Source organism: Mauremys reevesii, linkage group 8 (genome assembly GCF_016161935.1).
Source record: "Mauremys reevesii isolate NIE-2019 linkage group 8, ASM1616193v1, whole genome shotgun sequence".
NCBI lineage: Eukaryota > Metazoa > Chordata > Testudines > Geoemydidae > Mauremys > Mauremys reevesii.
This window is the reverse complement of record NC_052630.1, coordinates 89340637-89360964: the sequence shown is the minus strand read 5'-3', so window position 1 is coordinate 89360964 and position 20328 is coordinate 89340637. Positions and strand designations below refer to the sequence as shown.

The window sequence follows — 20328 nt, the reverse complement described above, 5'->3', positions numbered from 1 at the left end:
TTATTATCATAATATGACTATATAAATCATTAGTACACCCACACCTTGCATAGTGTGTGCAGATCTGGTCACCCCTTCTAAAAAAAAAAGATATTAAAATTGGAAAAGGTACGGAGAAGGGCAACAAAAATGATTTGGGGTATGGAACAGCTTCCATATGAGGAGAGATTAAAAAGACTGGGACTGTTTAGGTTGGAAGAGAAACTATGGAGTGAGGGATAGGATAGAGGTCTGTAGAATCATGAATGATGCAAAGAAAATGATTATTTACTCCTTTACATAAAACAAGAAACAGGGGTCACCAGATAAAATTAATAGACAACAGGTTGAAAACAAACATAAGGAAGTACTTCTTCACACAATGCATACTCAACCTGTGGAACTTGTTGCTGGGGATGTTGTGAAGACTAAACTGGGTTCAGAAATAATTATATAAGTTCATGGAGGATAGGTCCATCGATGGATATTAGCCATGATGGTCAAGGATGTTACCTCATACTCTGGATATCCCTAAGTCTCTGACTGCCAGAAGCTGGGACCGGATGATGAGAGATGGCTCACTCAGTAATTACCCTGTTCTGTTCAGTCCCTCTGAAGCATATGGCGTGGGCCACTGTCAACAGATAGGGTACTGGGATAGATAGACCATTGGTCTGACCCAGTATGGTCATTCTTGTGTCCTTATGGACTACTACCTGAAGATTAATTATACTTTACACTTTAGTGATGAGCCAGGCTGAGTGCATTTAGGCTTAGTTCTTGTTTAATACATTTGGAGATACTTGGAGGGAATGTAACTAAACTCCCCACATACCTCACCTTGACCACTGATGCAGCCACATGGTTGGCAGCAATGGAACAATATTTTTAACCTCCATGCATTTTTACTTCCACATTGTCCCATCCTGCTCTGAGCAAGTTCAGATGATATGGTAATAAAAACTCTCCCATTCCACAGATTTCCCACAAAAGACTAAAACAGACAGGTCTCAAAATGAATATTCCATTACATAAGTCACTCTTCCAGCTTTCAAGCAACATTGTCCATGAATCTCATGATCCTTCCGTCACCATGTATGCTAATTGTTGGATACAAATTCTTATCTTTCACAGGTGATATTATAATACTTCTGATGTATTTCACAGTGTATAGCTACTGATTCGGAATCTTTAAAGGTGACTTGCACAGGGAAAGGGAAGAAGGTTTGTGCTTTTTTACTATATACTGTATAAAGGCATTAACAAACACTAAGTTTAAAACCACCCTAAAAGAAAATCCCTTCCCTTCTTCTATCAGTTTCACTAGTTCTACCGTCTCCCATAAGTCAAAGGCAGACAAGACCTGCATTTCTACTGTAAAAAACAAATCAGGATTTTTTCATTTTTTGAGGGGTGGGCAAGATGACTTTCAGGCTATGTTTTTATAAATGCATAAAGAATGGCAGAAACCCCTCCCTCCTTCATCCCACCTTTTGCAGGTCACTAAGATTCTAAATCATTTAGCTGGTTGTTGTTTTACAGCTGTAGTGCAGCTACTTTATGTACAAGCTGTACGCCCAATTCTACAAACACTTACAGAGAGTAATCCCCTTGTAGGGCTACTCACATGTTTACAGTTCCACATGTTGGAATTTAGGGGCTGGATCTGGATTGTTAAAGGGTGATATCTTGATCCTGCTGAAATTAATGGTACAACTCTGACTACAATAGGGCCAGGACTTCACCCAAAAACATTATCTACAAATCCAGAGTTTAAAAACCACACACACACAAAACACGTGCTCCCTACAATCAAAGTTTAGTTTCGGTATGGCTTAATATGCATGTACAGTGTGCAAAAGAGTTTAACAATATGACAAGGCTTCTGCATTAGATAGATAATAAACTGTGATTTAACTACATTAAATCACCAGCATAACTAACAGTGACCATTTACATCTAACTTATACCTTTAACAATACACAAAAGTGCTTAAATACAATACACAAATAAGTGATCCATAAAACTGAATGGATAAAACAAACCCGCCCTCCCAACAAAAGCTCCCTATATTCCACATATGCACATGTTGTCCTGAATTTAAAAGACAAAAACCAAACCCACCCACAAAAAACCCTGGCAACAACAACAAAAATAGTACACAAATGTTAGCATAATATTTGGAAATATCTGGAAAAAAACCCTACTTTCAAGATATGAAATTTATTGCACAGAGATTTAAAATCCTGCTGAAGATAAGGGATGAAATCCCAGCCAACAAGTCAACAGGAAAACTCCCATTGCCTTCATTAGGACCATAATATCACCCATGATGCTTGAGAGGGAACAATACGGACATTTTCCAGAAGTCTTGTAAAAACCAGCTCAGCAATGTTATAAATAAAACACTGAAGCCTAATATATATAATACCTATATACCTACACTGAACCAAATTGGCATATATCATCCTCCCCTCTTACTTATTTTGTTCGAGCAGTATACCAGGTCAGTTATCCGTGTATTTGAGATCAGCTTTCCATCAAAAATTAGAAATACATATAAAATCAAGTACAATTGTTTTAACATGTGTAAATATATTAAAAACTTAAGATGATTTTAATGATTAACAAATGAGTGCAAATGAAAAGTATATACAAGTTTGAAGTTGGATAAACAGATTAATCCCTAACCTAGGGTGAATTTCTAGCCCTACTGAAGTCAGTGGGGCCTAGATGTCACTTTTCTCAATCCCAAAAGGTAATGTTTTGTTGCAAGTACACACTATACGGAGTAGCCAATCAGAGCATTTATACAGTACACAAGAAATGATTAAAAACCAAAACTACAATTTAAATAGCATCATTTCCAAAACAGATTTAACACAAAAGTTACAACAATATGTATATCATTGGTTTCCCAGACTGTAGTAATAACACAGACATTTTTTGGTTACTAATAACTTCATATTTCTTTTCACATTTCTTTTTACTTCTGAGATTCAACACATACAACTCAATATTTGTTTGCATGTGTTGGGTAACTTGTAAACATTAAACATTTATCTCATTTCAAGATTTGGTAAGTGAAAAGTGATCTCCAGAAGAAAGATACTTTGGCACCTTTCAACATAAAGTGTGCATGTGCACATCTCTCTCCCCCTCCACAAAGAAAATATCAGATTTTCATAGTACGTAAGTGTCCTTCACTAGACTATGCATATACTTATCAGATAAATAGATTCAAGAAGTATAGTTGAATACCTAATAGTATCTTACGCTACGAAACTTTGGTTTTTTCAGGCTAAGCATTGGTTGCTTAATTGTTGGTTTGTTTTCAAATAATATTGCTTCACTTTCTGTAGTTGGAAATCTGTTCTGGTAGATCAGTGGATATTCCTTCTGAAACTAAAAAACAAACGAGTAATTATAAAAAGCTATTTAAAAGAAGATACAGAGAGCTTGAAAAATATAACAACCTGATTAGACACTTATTAGTCTGGGGAGTAAGCCCGCTAGCCAGGATGAAAAATATCTTTGCTGTGATATCCTACCAAACCCCTGGCACCTGCCCTACAGGAAAATAACCATTTTGTACTGCATTCAACTGTAATATTATCCCATTTCTTTTTAATGCATTGTTTAAAAAGTGTATAGTACTCCCTATTTTGTTTTTTTTGTCAGGCCTTACATCCCTTCAAGGCTTTACTCTACATTTTCTTTTCTATAATATAGCATGGTGTAACTCTTTAGTTCCTCTCCAGTGCTAAGTATCCTCATTTCCTTCTCTTTCTGCCTCCAACATCTGCTGGGAAAGAGGTGCTAGAATACCTACCAGGATGGCTTGCTTGAACACTGTTCATGGGTTTTATCTTTCAGATCTGACTCTGATAACTTTGAAGTCTCTCTCTCATACACACAAAAAAAGTACATTCTCTTTCTTTCCTACTCCCACTCCATGGTCTCCTAGCTACTGTGTTGGAGATAGAGGTAAGTGCAAGCACTCCTCTATCCTGTATTCAGCCAATGCCAGTTACCCTTATGCAGAACTACACCCATCTCTCCATTTTAAATGTTAGTCCCTGCTGTTGCTCCTGACTTTGTCAAACAGCAGTGACATACACATGATGCTTATCAGTTTGCACCATCCACAAAGTTCTGAACATTCCAGTCAGCTTTCACCCTTCTGTAGCATAGCAAAACTGGAGCCAGCTATCTGCAGACAAAGCAAGACAGTCTTGCATTGGCACACACTCTGTTCTCATTTGGAATCTTTTATGACCATAACAATAGAAATATAGTTTTTTGCATTAAAGTTTAGATTATGCAAATATTGATGGTACTAGGAAAGCTTCCTATTCATCCTGTTTTCCATAGCTGTAGATATCTTCCCGACCACTGGACCAAAAAATAGAAGAGATAAAAAGAAAGCAGCTTGGAATATCATACAGATCTGTAGATATGGAATAGCACATCAAAAATGGGTTTCTGAAACCAAGCTGCTTTCCTATTATCTCTTCTATTTTTGGTGCAGTGGTCGGGAAGAGGTATATGAACTTTATACCACAAACCAAAAACTTTCTGCTGATTGAGTCAGCTTTTTCAAAATGACAGCGCAGTTATAGGCTTGGGGTGGGTGGCAGAAATAATTTGACCTACTCCTAAAAGAAAGAGCATATGGATTTAAAAAAAACCCACAACAACAAAAAAGCCAACATGCTCCACAGGGTTATCATTTCAGGAAAGTATGTAGTGTCTGCCTCAATCCCTGAGAGTAAAACTACTAATTCTTACATATTCTCATGGCCTCAAGCAGTCTTACAAATTAACTGACTTTGTATGAGAAGTTCCCAGACTGTGGTGCATGTGCTTGTTGGAAGTGGTACACCAAAACCAAACAATACTCATAACCCCCTACCCCCAACCTTTCAGTTTCAAATAAAAAGTCATTGCACGCACTGCAGTGTGCCAGAAAATTGCCAGAGAAGCAATATGCACTTTTCTGGTTGCCTTCAGGTATAATGAAGGTACAACATTCACTGACTATTGCAGCACAGTAATTTTATTTAGCAATTACAGTGTGCTGTGGTTGTGCAGATGAGCACTGTACTTTTATCTGTGTGGCTTTCTGCTAGACCTAGGCCTCAGCTTGAGCTACTGAGGCAAACTTGTGCATTTCAAAATCACAACACGAGAGCATTTTTGTCCAAAAATACACATGCATACAGGGCCATTTTAGAGCAAGTGCAGTGAGCCCCAAGATCAAAGGCCCCCCCCACAGGAAGCAGCTGTACTGCTAGAGCTCTCTCTACACTCCCTACTCTGCAGACGCTGTAGCCTGACCCTTGCAGGGCTGAAAGGCAAAGGGTGCACGGGAATTCCCTCCCGTCTCCATAGAGAAATTTGGGGGAAGTCAAAAGTTTTAATTTACCAGTGCTGGTACTATTTATTTCATACAGCCAGTTTCAATTAATTAAAAAAAAAATGGAGGCCCAGTCTTTTGGTTTCTGACCAAGTTTAAGAAACATTTCAAGTCCTACAAAATAATTCTTTTTTGTGGAGGCTGGGGGAGGGGGAAGAGGGAGAGGGGGACAACTTGAAAATTTAAAAGCAGCTTTTGTGGAGCTGTGTTTGAGTCACAAGATGTGCTTAGTAAATTCTGGGACAAGTACACTATTCACTGATCAGAGATATTTGCCAAAGGTTTTCTGCAAGAGAAATAAATCCTCCAGCATTAAGTCCTGCCAAAGTTGTTGAGCTTTTAGTTTGACTATTAGGCAGCAGATTAGTAGAATTTAGAAATATCAGATAACCTGAAGCAATATGTAAGTTGTTCAGAACTCTATCAGAATGTTAGAAAGTACCAGTTACTTGGTCAGAAGAGGGCTTCTCATAGAATATCTGGGTTGGAAGGGACCTCAGAAGGTCATCTATTCCAACCTGCTACTCAAAGCAGGACCAATCCCCAGATTTTTACCCCAGTTCCCCAAATGGCCCCCTCAAGGATTGAACTCACAACCCTGGGTTTAAGCAGGCTAATGCTCAAACCACTGAGCTATCCCTCCCTGCCAAATCTGAATCTCATTCTGAAAAATCTGGTCTTAAAATTTTAACCAAAACCACATTTTTATTTTTGCGCCCTTTACATCAGAGTTTTACATACATGAAGATTCTGGCTCAAAAATTAAACAAGAAACCTGGTATATTTAGTATATCACAAGAAATAACTCTAATTCCTACCACAGAGTTGGTATTTAATGCAGAGGGCTTTGAAAAAAATTGATTTGTGGTTTACTCTTAAATTGTGCTTAATTTGAAAAACATTGTTGCTAACTAACATGAATTCTTATAGTGGAGACCAAGCTCCCTTCAAAACAGGATCAGAACTTGTCATCACAACAAGCACTCATCCAGATGGCTGTACCCAATTCTGTTTGCTATCAGACTAGAATTCATTTTTAAAGAGTGTGCTGATGTGCCAGGATCTAGTAATTAGATAACTCTCTCCTCCTCCTTTATGCATTTTTAAAAACCATCTTGCACACTACAACTAAGTGTTCTAAAACCCCCCCCCCAAAACCAAAGTCCCCCCCTCCAAAAAAAAACAAAACACAGAATAGCCCGTTTCTTTTCTTACCCGTTTTAGCTTTTTCTTTTTGTCTTTCAGAGACAAGCTTTTGTCCCTGATAATGTTCTCCAAGAGTTCTGCAACTGCAGCTTGAGAGGTAGAAACTTTTTGTTCATCAAACTCCTGAGGAGTTATCCGCTTACAATATGAATAAGTTGGCAAAATAGCACTGATTTCTTCTCCTGGATATTGGAACTGAAACAAGAAGGGCAACAAAAAAGTATACACATGCTTGAAGGATCTTTTTTGGTTGGAAAGTTATTGCCTCACTGGCATTCAGTTACATTGTAAATTAAATGCAAGTTTTAAAAAAAGTTAAATTGCTAAAAAAAGTGAAAAACCTATCTATAATTGTAAAGCTAGTTGCATGAAAGTTTGTACTTTTAAAAAAAGGAATGGAATAGAGGTTTGTTTTTTAAACTGACAGTAGTAGTTTAATACCCTACAATTCATAAACAGCAATTAACAAAGGGGGTTCAACTTTTTTGTCACAGGACCCACCTGAGCTGTCTTTAGAGATTCTATATGATCTTGCACTGCAACCTGTAGGTAAGTTGGAACGTTAAAAATGTCCTGCTGGTGATCCATTAGAAATGAAACTAATCTTGTGGCAAGTAGCTCATCAAGGTCCACTTCTTCTGCACAGCATAACACACATCGAGAAAAAGTCTGTATCATCTAGAAATATTTAACAGGTTGTTAGTATGTACAGCTATGGCATTTGGATTCTTTTCCCTCTCCCTGCAGCTCCATACTGCATTCCCTGCTACAAATTTGCATCAAAGTACCTCACCTTTCTCCACTATTGACATATATTGATGAAGCTAGGAGGAAATCTGCCATTTCCCCCCATTTGAAACAAAGTGATTCTTGTATAAGAAACAGAGTATAATTCTAGTTTTATGATTAACTAGAGCTTATAGTTTTGAGTTTCAAATTAAAAAAAATTTAACCAGGAAGAAGAGTCCAAGAAAACTGCATTCACATTCTCCGCTATGTAGGAAAAGCCACTCACCTTGAAATAGCTATCCAGGTTACTTTTCCCCATGGAAACATCTCCTGGTTTTGCACAGTAGCAGCAGAAGAGGCGACCCGGAGGGAGTTAATACTGCAGAATTTAGAGCAGTGGTTCTCAATCCCTGGCCCAATCAGCACACAGCTGTGGCCCATGTAACATCCTCAGGGCCATACAGATAGTATATATAGTGTGGATGAAGCCCACATAACATATAGAGAGCTGCATGTGTGGCCCACAATGGTAAACAGGTTTGAGAACCACTGATCTAGAGGTTAACATGCCACAGAGTTGATATTTCTATTCCTCACCTGCCCACTAGGTTCTTCCAAATTTAGCTCCCCTCTGCTTAAGGTAGCAGAGGGAAGCCAACAGCTCTAAATGAATAATCAACTAGTACACCTGTACCTCAATATAACGCTGTCCTCGAGAGCCAAAAAATCTTACTGCATTATAGGTGAAACCGCGTTATATCGAACTTGCTTTGATCCACCGGAGTGCGCAGCCCCACTCCCCCGGAGCACTGCTTTACTGCGTTATATCCAAATGTGTGTTGTATCAGGTCGCGTTATATCGGGGTAGAGGTGTATTTATTTGGCACATTTCACCCAAATGTATTAGTGGAGCCCAAGTGCCTTACAAAATACAATAGGAATAAGTTTGTCTATGAAACAGTCATCTTTGGGATGAAACGTGGCAGCTGCTGAACATTTTGCAGCAATACAGCAATAGTTTAGGTAAGAAGTGAACAATATTCAGTTGAAGTTAGGGGAAGTGCTCTCCTTAAAAAAAAGCCAATCAAAAACAACACATAATTTGCACTTATACATGGTCTTCCATTTGCAGATCTCAAATCACTTTATTAATATTTATGAACTCCCCAGAATCATTACAGACTGGGGCCTCTAGATCCTGCCACAACACAATCAGTGATAAAGGTCCCACTGTAGTAAGGGCTGTATACACTGATTTGGGAATACAACTCAGATCTCCCTAGCTTCTAGTTCAGTGGTTCCCAAACTTTAACAACCTGTGAACCCCTTTCACTAAAATGTCAAGTCTTGCGAACCCCCTCCTGAAAATGAATATTTCCAGGGATTTTTTCCTTTACTTGGGTATAAATTATAAAAGCAGTGATCTTGGAAATATAAAATTTGTTTTTATGACATGCTTATTACACACTATTAATTATTTATCATTACAGTATTTTTATTACATTATGAAAAGGCAACATTCTTCCAAGATCTCACTTTCATAGCTTGTATCACTTTGAATAAGCCTGTTATAAGATAAGGCTCCTATGTTTCATCAAGGAGTATCAGATGTGAAATAGCATGAAGGTATTTAAGAAGCCAACTCAAAGAATTCCTCCTACACAAGCATTCAAGTCTTGAGCAGTCCAGGCAAACAATGCACGTTACAACAAACCTTAAACTTGTTCTTCATAATAATTTAGAAAACAATACTAGCGGCCTATTTAATTTAAAAAACAGCAAAAAATATCCACCTCCCTTTCCACTTCTTATAAGGAGTCTTGAAGTTTAAATCTCCTCAGTGTGATAGATATGCTTGCATTGATCTGCTTAGCCCTTGGCAGTCCAGGGGCTCTGGGCTGCTGGCCCCAAGCTGCCTGGGGTCCCTAGGGACAGCTCTGTCCACCATTAGGGAATTGTTCCCCCAAGAACCCCCTGTAACATTTTGCAAACTCCCAGGGGTTCACGAACCCCAGTTTGGGAACCACTGTTCTAGTTCCATACCTCAAACAAACTATACTAAGTTCTTCACCATCCTTCCAGTTTATGTAGGAAAACTTTAGTAGTCTAGGACTCACTAGCTAACACCCTTGTCTCTTACACAAAAAAGAAGCATTATAAGAGTTCAAGATGGCATAAATAAATGGTCAGAACCTCTGTTACATCACTTGCAATAATTGACAAGTATTTACTCATTTCTTGTTTCCCACTTTTAATTAACATTCTTTAATCAGTATTTGTTTAATTTGTTTTAAAATCACTGTTGGTAGTATGGTAAGAGAACTAAACAAAGGTTTGATGTCATTCTAACAACTGTAAATACCTCTATTCTTTCCACTGCAAGCTTAAATTCAGTCCTTACAGCTATTCTTTAAACCTTTAACAAACTCACTTCTGTTTCCTTTCTGGCATCGGACCTACTAGAGTTCAAAATGTAAACCCTACAGTTAGGTCTATTCTTTAATTTTAACATCTAGTGGCATCAGTGTACAATAGCTAGAGTCCTGACGTAACATTTATATAATAAAAAGACTATGCTAACGCTCGGCTATGGAAATTCACTCCATACTGGACAAAACAAAAATAAACTACCTCAATTAGACACACCTCAAGAGTTTTAGCCAAAATCTATTTTTCAAAACATATCCATTAGACCTTTAAAATTACAGGAAAGCAAAATAAGTTTTGTGTTCATATCAGTTAAAACAGGGAGTCAATTAAAAAATACTTACAAGATTTTGTAGAAATTTAATTCACAATATCAATTTAGTTATTGACAATGAGGTGTAGAAGGAATAGGAAATCATTGAAGCAAAAAGGATACTGAATCTTTTCTGTTCTTTTAAAAAGCTAATAAAGGCCGTTCAAATAAAAAGTTTTCCCAAAAATATATTTAGAATATGTTCAGATGGAGTTAAACAAGAGAGTTTACTTTGATACAGATTTTCACAAGTATACCAGGAGTGACATATTTGTGTTACATACTAGATTTAGTGAGACAAAGACTAAGTTCCTCCGTTAACATTGAATATTCTTGCTTTTCTCAGATTTAAGCATCATTTTTATGCTACTGAATAAAGTTATCCATACTCTTAGAAAAAATGCCTTACCAGAGACCTCGTACCCATTGCATCATGAAGTCGAGGCATATCAACATTTTGGCTGATTCGAGAGATCATACGCATTAAGAGTTGAAGCTTTCTACGATTTGGTGGAGGAAGCAATAAACAGCATATCTGTAGTGCTTCAATAGCAACTCTTTCTAAATGAGGCCGGAGAAGATCTAGAAGTTAATAATTATAAAAACAGCTGTAATTAAGTTTTGAAACAATATGAAGGACAGTGGTACCTCAATATCAGCAATTTCATTTTATTCAGTTAAGACAGCAGCCACTTTATAGCACAGTCTGCTCTAACATAAAAAGAGATCAGTTATTTCAACATTTTTTGCATGGTCTTCACCCTCAGTTAATCTCATTTTGTTTTGACACATATTATTGACGCAGGTCAAAACCAGATGAGGAATATAACTGAAGCTATTTCTGCACATTAGTGTTGAGTATTTTCTGTTATTATATTATATATTTGGCTAATTTCTAGGCTTCTAAAGACTCCTAGAAACTTCATTCAGCATCCAGTTTCAAAGAATGTGAAGAGACATCACTTAGAAGCAGGGAAATCTATGCTGATTCCTCCCTTTCTCTCAGATGTTTGTATCACAGGGAATAGTACTTACTTGAACAAAGAACAATGGTGAATTGCTTCGACATCACTATTTGGGGAAGAGAAGATACTACCCACGAGCATGTAAAGCTTGTATTTAATATAATTAGTTAAGTTACTTAACTTCATACCCATTAGAATATTCTTTAAACAAACCATGAAATACAGATTTTGCTATTTAAAAATCCAATAATGGGGCCAAAGAAAGTAGGAAAGCAGAGACAGTTAGTCAACACAGTAAGCCAATACCACATGCTTTAGAGAGCAATCTTACTTTGTGTGCCAGTCAACATAAAGGAAGCTGGAGTGAAAGAGTTTTCTGAAAGTTCTACTGCACTTTTGCAGAGTCTTTTATTGACTGTGATATCAGAATCCCCAGGCTCATTTTCTACTATAGTAACCACACTGTTAGTACTTGATTTCCTCTGTCCAAGATGAACTATTGCATATGGTTTTACTGTGATTTCAGCAACTGGTGTGTTGATGCCACTGCAATTTCTGGACTTACTGCTTCCAAGTAAACTCTGAGACCTGCAGAGTTGCTTAGATTTGCGATTCCCATTATATAGCTCTTGGTTGTGAACTGTTGATGCAGACACTCTCCTGGAACCACACGGTTGTTTCTGCCCAGTGCTATCTGATCCAAGATCCAATAATGATTCTGCTTTGTACCCAGAATGTAGTAGGGGGTTTTCCTTATTTTTGCTTGATATTATGTTAATGTCAGATTGATAGAGGGAGTTTGATCCCACTTCACTACAAAAACTTGAGGTAGTAGCTACAATTCGTTCCAAAGAATAGCACCTTGCCCTAAGTTTGAGAGACTGGGCCTGTTCATTCCTTAAACCTGACAGATTTTTACAGCTTCCTCTTCTTACGTCATGAGCACTGGCTCGTTTACATGCCAAGTTATAGTGCTGTAATTTTTTAGCACATTCTTTTTGAAGAGTATGTTCATTTTGGGAAATATTTCCAGAAGATTCAAATTCTTCCTCTTGTTTTTCAGTCTCTTTTCGAAGTAAACTTAGTAGAAGACATTCAGTTGACTTGAAAGAGTTCAAGTGCAGAGTTTTTGAAGGCTGTGAGTCACACACCTCATCTTGGATACAGTGTTTTCCATTGGGTCTATTTGGAATTGTGATGTAGCCACACACAACTATCAGAAAATGAAATACAAGTTAAGATGCAAGTGGTGTGAAAGTGAACAAGATAAGAACGAACTGAAGTAGCTAAGTAAAACAGAACAGTCAACAAATATAAGACATTAATATAGTCCACATTGTTAGTTGTAGCTAAAAAAAAAAAAAAAAAAAGCATTAAACAAGACATGCAACAAACAGCCCATACATGCAAGACTAAGGACAATAAAACTTTACATTTAGCTTTTAAAACCAAGACTAGGATTAGTTTACACTATTTGAGACTGTGGTTATTATACTTTGACACAGTGTCAGACCAGATAATTTATATAGATTTATTGTCACAAGAATGTAGTTGTATTTTCACTCAGATTGTAATGTAGAGCTACAACTGCACTGGTGGCCTCCCACAAATTCATACTGCCATACAGATTGGGGGCCAAATTCTGCACACAGTTACATATGTGTAACCCACTAGACCCAAATTTGTACTTAACACTTAACGAAATAGGTTATTTCTCAAATCATACATACCAAGAATATTCACAAACAGTTCATAGTATTCAAAAGTAAGCAATGGTTCAGGTAGATTGAGAAAATAATCAGCGACTGTTCTGAACACATCCCGTTCAAAACCAATGTAAGTTGGTTGGCTCATGTCATTACTTCTAGGCCCTAAAAAGAAGGCGAGGAAAGAAGGCTCATGACAGGACTATTCTCATAATCACCTTTTTTTAAAAAAACACCACCAAACCACACAACAAAAAACTTCTGCAACATTAGCTGAAAGAATGGTAGGGACGGCCTAGTATTTTTCAAGGAGTGTCATGTCAGCCATCTCCTTATACAAACATTGGCCCAGTAGTTCAGCCTTGTGTAACCAGTATGCAGAAACAGAATAAAACTGTTTATATAGCAACAGATGAACAAGAAGCTGTCGCTCAACTTTAAAAGATAGACACTTCAATATTAATAATTTAGAGGAAGTTCCTTATTTGACTACTTCAACCCTTTCTGCTTCTCACCCACCCCTAAAAAAGGAGTCATAAGAAGTAATTAATCTTAGTTTTTCTGTTAAAATTACTACCCTCTCACCCCCCAAAAAATACTCCAAATCAAACAGATTACATACAGATAAGCAATAAAACAAAAGTTACAGGCACCTAGGAGTTTATTTTCAGATACTCCGAATAGATTTAAGATTTTTTCATATTCAAGATGTTTAGGGCTCAATTCACTAATACAGCTGCTAAAGTTTTTTTTTTTTTTTTTAAGATGGGGGACAGGTATGCTTTTTTTTGTTTTTAAAAAAGTGCACACACACTACTGAAAGCTTACATAACTGGTGCAATAACAGCAAACTTTGTTCACCTGTATCCCGCTCCCTCCCCTGGATGATCACAACTGCGCACTTCAGGTTTGCTCTTCATCCAATACAGCATCTTCAAAAGTGGGCAATGAACCATGTAATTAACCAATTTATGGGCATGGGTAAGGACAAGGAGAGAATAAACTGAACCAGAGTTTCCCTGCAGATGGGTCTTCACCATACTCGCACAGAAAGATGGGCTAGGATGAAGCAACACAGCATCCTCTGCCCTATCCCTGTTTTCCTTTACAGTTTTCTTCTCAAATGGACTCTGGCTTTTTAGGGGCTGTGCATGGAATGGGGGGAAAAATGTCACTTTCTGTGAATCACCCACTGCAAACTCAACTCCAAGCTCTCTTAGCTGCATATGGGCCCCTCCTGCAGCTGCTACTGAACAGTTAGAGAGATACACATATGCATGCAATGACACAGCAAATGCCACCATAACTTCTTATGGCGCTTTGCTGGAGGCGGTGGGGAGAGAGACAGCAAAAAAGCTGCAAAATGGCATAGGCACCAGTGCAGATACAGTACATATGAAATGGTGAAAACTGAGTTGGGAGACATGACATTTCTAAATTTTGCATGCCCCAAACGGCTTCTTTGAGGAGAACTGCTCTGCAGAAAACTCAATGAGGTCAAACTCATGTTTTCCCTACCTCTCCAAAGTCTCTCTCTCTCGAAAAAAAAAAAAGTTACACAGACACTGTACAACTGATGAAGAATTCAACTGGATACAAGACTTTCAATAGTCATGCATATTCATTCAATAGCATTTATAAAGTGTGTGTTTTTTATTTTTTTTTAAGTGAAAGACTGACATCCCAAAAGCCCAAGTGAAGTCATTTCTGTTACTTTACACATGTGAAGTGGGCTATTTTTTTTTTAAAGTTCATAAACTTTTTGCTAAATTTTACATTATTTTTAAAAAGGCTATTTTAATCCAGATCAAAGCCAACAACCTGAAAAATGCAGTGCAGATCATTACATAGATAGAAGTGACATCCATTCATTTATCAAAAGAATTCGCTTAATTTTGCTATACTGATTCTACAATACAGGAACATATACCTATGTCTTGAAAATATTTCATTTCTTCATTTCACTCCCTCTTTTCTATATAAATACTAGAGTGGAGAGAACTGTGCTGCAAGTTTATCACACCTTCAATTAAGGACAGTAGCTAATAAAGATAGTTCTTTAGAGTGGAAACTATGGAATATTCCTTTTTTGCAATGAGAACAGATTTTACATCAAAAATGGCAAAAATCTTGAGCACTGTTGATGCCTATTCAGAAAAAATAAAAATAATCACATTATGGACTGGGCCAGGTCAAACTAGCAAACTCTTCAACGTTTGGCTCAGAGTTTTTTCTGAATTATTTCACAGCCTGGGAGAAGCAGGTAGTTCTGTGCAAGAAGCAGGTAGTTTAGTCCCTGAAATCCCACATCTGAGAAGGAACCACACAGAGGCACTGTGCCTGAAGACTCAAGTTTCATCTCTGCCCAACTCCCTACCAGCATAGCTTCTTCCAGTGACTCAGGAGTCTGTAGCTACCACTTGGACCCCTTCTTATGGTGAGAAGAGATAGGGAGGTCCTCCAGCATAGCAGAGTTCCATATAACATTAATAGAGTTCTAAGTTGTATGTTCCTGCAGATTCCCTAATTGGTTGGGTAATGTTGCCATCTTTCCCTCACTTCAGTTAAACGCCCCAGCTGATCATACCCTTTTGAAAGGGTAGGGAGAGATTCATGCATGGATCCATAGAAAGCAATCTGGCACTAGGAGATTTAGGTAGTCTACTCAATGATTAGGAGTAGTACATTGGTCTATAAGATCTCTTTCCTCTTTAATGCACACCACGTAATTTCAGTATCTTTATCTCTTCTTCCTTACGGGTCACCTTTGTACACAATTGTTTTACGCAGCCTACTGTTAGATATAGTTGAACTTGCATCCAGTGTAGAAGAGCCTAGTACCTCTCACATATAAGCAAACATTTTGGAATTTCCACTCCCCAAAATAAGCCTCTTCATATCTGAAATTTTAAAGACTACTTTTGTATAACTTACAGTATGCAAGACACTTCATAGCTGACAATACCCAATGAGGGAGGTCTTCTACAAAAAAAAACAACAAAAAAAACAACAGTTCAGCAACTGCCACTATATTCTGTATAAACTAGCCACCTGATATTAAACTTTAAATACAGAAAGATCATATATAGAATTTAACTAGTTTTAAAAGATGATTTTTAAATCACTATACTTATTACATTCTCACCTGCCCTACTTTTTAATTTTGAAAGAAAAGTAGACTACAGAAGTTATCACCCTAAGCAAATCTGTTTTAAATACTACTATAGTTAATTACTGTCATCTCCCACTTGACAATAACTAAATACTGGCACTTGAAGCAAATATCAAAAACAAAACCAAACCTGATTTGTTTTGCAGAACAACAACACCATGTTTACTTGTGTTAGTCATGTTGTACATGACATATTGAGGAATTACTTGGGCTGAGTGCAAGACTTCTTCCAAAGATGGTAGACCTAAAATGGTCTGCAAGCTGTAGGGTGGAAGAGAACAAATGTTGTTTCAGAAGTCTTGATAGCAAATGAACACAAGCTAATTACTTTAGGGCCTCTTCAACAAGGAAAAACTCAAAATGTAACTTATTAAACTCCAAGTTCTTAGTCCAAGACCAATGCTTCCAAGTGTCAGAGGTAAGTTTTTATGCCAGACAACTAAAGGTCTGTCTGAACCAATAGAAAGAGCCAACAGCAAGAAGCAAACCATAAATTCAGTGTTTGAGGAAGTGTGCCAGATACGCACCACAAAGGAAAGGAAGAAGAGAAAAGCAGCTACTCACTGTGCAATTCTCACTCCCTAGAATATTTATTTTAGCAGCTTTAGAAATATAATACTGTGGTCCTTGATAAAATATTAGAAAGTGCATGGGTTACTTGTGTAACGTAGCAGAACTACTCCTTTTGCATGATGAAAAAGTTTTCTGAAAAAATGTAAATACTTGTTTAGATCATTGACTATTGACGCAGCATGTACTCATGGATGTACATTCTGCTCTGATGGTACGTTGAAGCTAAAATGGCCTAATCCCTATGTACTGGCAGGAAAAAGATATATACACACACCCTCCCCAACTATTTCCAGTTTGTTATTGACTTACTGTATCAAAATGATGTTTCGCCAAATTTCTTCTATATCCTCTTGACTTATTTTCTTCCTGTGTAAGTTTTCCTTATCTTCTTCCATTATTTCATTTTTTGTGTTTTCTATGTTCTCCTACAAATAAGCAATCATACGTGTTATATTTTGTTGACTCTCTGAAGTATCTCAAAAGCCAAACTCAAAATTCCAGTAAAATATTATTTAAAAACAAAAACCTACTCACATACACTTGTAAAAAAGGCTTTATTCCAAATTAAAGAATGCATTAATTTTCTTTTTTATAATTTAAGCTCTTATCACTAAATGGGTCTTCTCCCATTTTAAAATAGAAGGCTAAAGCTCTTTTCCATCCCCAGCTAATGTTTACTGTCTACCACACAAAAAAAAAATCCGTAATTTTGAAATTTAAAGGCAAAAGTAACAAAATGCAGAATGAAATGGGAGACCGAGGCCCTAAATATTGAATGCATGCATAAGTGCTTGCAGGACTGGGGCCTAAATTCAGAAAGTCAGAAGCACAAAAAAAATTAGCAAAAGAACAAAACAAATAATGACCGGGCAACTACATTCAAGGTTGTAGAGTTAGGCAAGATACCAGCTAAGTAATGTACCCTGATTTAGTGTTCCTTAAATATATAAAGTTTCTAAGAATTTATGAGGAATCAATCATTTGACAAAAAAGAATCAAATATTTAAATATATAAAACATATGGGGGGGAAAATGAGGAGCATTAAGTGATCTTTTTTAGTTCTGTTATGTGACTAAATGAGAAAAAAAAAGAAGCGAATACTAGTCTATAGTTAATCTAAAGTTGTAGGTAAGAGAAGAGCTTGTATATATAGATTTCAGCTTGTACTGTACAGTGTAGTTCAATCTACTACATACAATTCAAAGCCACAAATACTTAATTTCACTATTTCCAATTTGCCAGATTTCAGCAAGTCCACATAAAAGTTTACAATTAAGATGGTTTTCATACAAACAGTATTTTGAACATCTACCGTTCAAGTTTCTTAAGATCTTAGGTTTCACTCCAAGCTGTAAGCAGCCACATACAGCATAAAGGTTTTTTGTTACCGGGGCTGCTGTGTCTTTCTGTTGCATTCTCATACTGTTGTACTTCACTCTGGGTACATCTATACTACCCACCAGATCGGCGGGTAGTGTTCAATGTATCGGGGATCAATTTATCGCATCTCATCTGGACGCGATAAATCAAGCTGCAAGCTGCAAGCCCGATCTGCGAGCCTGTACTCCACCTTGGCATGAGGAGTAAGCGGAGTTGATGGGGGAGCCACCACAGTCGACTTGCCGCCGTGAGGACAGCCAGGTAAATCAAACTAAGATACTTCGACTTCAGCTATGTGAATAGCGTTGCTGAAGTTGCGTATCTTAGTTCAACCCCCCCCGCTAGTGTAGCCCAGGCCTGAGAGCAGTCCAGAGGAAACTGCTAGCTTATTTTTTCAACTGGAGATGAAGATTCTACAGAAGTAGATGATGCAGCCACTAAAAGAGGTGATTATTTTTGTTTTCTGAATGCTGAAAAGCACACATGATCAATAAGAAGCACAAGTTATTACCAGGGTATGAAGTAATTCATGTTTTTTGGGAGTCCTCCTGGAGAAATGTGGTAGTTTAAAGAGACTTCCTTCCTCTTTTGGAATATTTTCTGTGTTCTCTTTCAATAGAGACCTCCTTTGCAAAGTTTTAACTGGAGAAGTTGAAGGGAATCTATAATTAACAAGAGAAATGTAAATGCATTCAGAACATATTAAAAAATAAGAACGGAGTTTCATAAAAATTTTTAGTGCCCAGTGATGATTCCAATAAGACTCTGTAGAGGCTTAAGATAAAAAGAAGAAAACACAGAACACCTCTACAACATATACGTAATTTAAATTAGGCAAAATTGCAAATTAGCTTTGGATGAGCATTCCCTTCTCTCAAATTCATTGGAGGTCAGTAGGGGGAAATTCAACTTTCAAGTTAAGTCCTTGGAGCAGATTCTGCTCTGATTATACTTTCTGTATGCTGTAGAAGGCACTGGCGTGGGAGGGAGACAGCACAATGTTGGATGCTTATGCATGCTCTGGGGCCAGGGAGGGGTTGGTGACAGGCCCCTTGCACTTAGTGCTACAGAAATGCTGGGCTGCAGCCCATAACAGCATTATTAATGAAGGGGTAGAGGAAAAGCAGACTTCCTGGTGAATCAGTATTGCTTTTGACTGAAAATTACTTTCCCCACAGAAAGTAACTATTGATCTCCTTACAGAGTACTCTTGGTTAATTTTCAGTTTAGCAATGTGTGTACACTGGTACAGCACCTGAATAGGTGGTTGTTGTCATCTAGATTTTCTGATCCCCATCTTCCTTTTATATCCTCAATTACATGATTCTTGAGAAATTTTCTTAGTAACTGAACTGTTTGTTGCCTAGTAACTTCTGGACCAAAATTCCTGTTGTTCCTTAGCAGTTCGTGAAGCCAGTCCACAGCTTCCACGGCACTAAAACAATTCCCGTGTTTTCTGAAGCGTTGCCTGTGCTTCCTCAATGGCATCCCGGCTCGAAAGTATTTAGTAACTTCATTCCACTGCAAGGGAGCGGGGACGGGGCACGCGGGGGAGATTAAAGCAAAAAATTGAGCGCACGCACTTAGACCACGGGTCCCCACCCCTCCAAACCAGACCCCCGGCCCGCATCGCTCCATGCTGCCTTTCCCCCGTCCCCTCAGGGGCTCGTCCCCCCGTCCCAGGCCCGCATCGCTCCTTGCTGCCCTTCCCCGTCCCCTCAGGGGCTCGTCCCCCGTCCCAGACCCCCGGCCCTCATCGCTCCTTGCTGCCCTTCCCCAGTCCCTTCCGGGACTCCAGTCCCCTGTCCCGCATCGCTCCTTGCTGCCCTTCCCCGTCCCCTCCGGGGCTCCAGTCCCCCGTCCCAGGCCCCCGGCCCGCATCGCCCCTTGCTGCCCTTCCCCGTCCCCCCCGGGGCTCCAGTCCCGCTCCCCACCAGGAATCGCTTTGTACTTCACACTCCGGGACCCCGCAGACTCTTCTCCCGCCATCGGCAGAGTCCGCCCCCCCCGCACCCCGTGTGCTGACCCGCAGCCCCCATCCCCTCTAACCAGCCTGGTGGCGCGGTAGGGCCCCGCTGTCCCCAGCCGGCTCTCCATGCTGCTCGCCGCGGCCCCGCACGCAGGCCGGGGCTGGGGGCGAGCGACCACCCAGCAGGATGACACTTGCTAACCGTCGTGGTCTAACTGTTTGAATTGACGGCCCGAGCGCTCCGCGGCCGCTGATTGGAGGAACCAGGCGGCCACGTGACAGCTCGCGATCAGGTGACTTAGCAGGAAGCAGCCCCCGGCGGTTCGGGAGAGGCGGAACGATAGATGGGTGGGCCTGGGTATTCCTGGGTCGGGAGTGCTCGCCCTATGGCAGCGTCACCGGCCTCTCTGCCCAAAGCTTCTCCCGCAGCCACAGCTGGGAGGCTGGCTGCGAGCCCCGGCCAGGCAACGGCCTCAGTGGTGTACTGCC

The 20328-nt window shown here is 39.0% G+C and overlaps 1 protein-coding gene across 8 annotated transcripts in view; it reads right to left on the bottom strand.

Annotated features, from left to right (window-relative positions):
- Positions 1-20328, bottom strand: part of DEPDC1 (DEP domain containing 1) — a 36780-nt gene extending 16452 nt beyond the window's left edge. For 4 of the 8 annotated variants that reach the window (XM_039484857.1, XM_039484856.1, XM_039484855.1 and 1 more), the window contains exons 1-12: positions 19920-20328; positions 19126-19391; positions 18382-18532; positions 16799-16914; positions 16047-16177; positions 15679-15726; positions 12769-12909; positions 11370-12251; positions 10483-10655; positions 7106-7282; positions 6614-6799; positions 3241-3384 (exon numbers count right to left, since the gene is read on the bottom strand). In XM_039484857.1, coding sequence (XP_039340791.1) covers positions 3241-3384; positions 6614-6799; positions 7106-7282; positions 10483-10655; positions 11370-12251; positions 12769-12909; positions 15679-15726; positions 16047-16177; positions 16799-16914; positions 18382-18532; positions 19126-19391; positions 19920-19967 — 2463 coding nt within the window. In that variant the 5' untranslated portion in view covers positions 19968-20328. Of the gene's footprint in view, positions 1-1504; positions 3385-6613; positions 6800-7105; positions 7283-10482; positions 10656-11369; positions 12252-12768; positions 12910-15678; positions 15727-16046; positions 16178-16798; positions 16915-18381; positions 18533-19125; positions 19392-19804; positions 19826-19919 lie in introns of those variants that run through there. The other 4 variants (XM_039484860.1, XM_039484858.1, XM_039484859.1 and 1 more) reach the window with 4 other exon arrangements.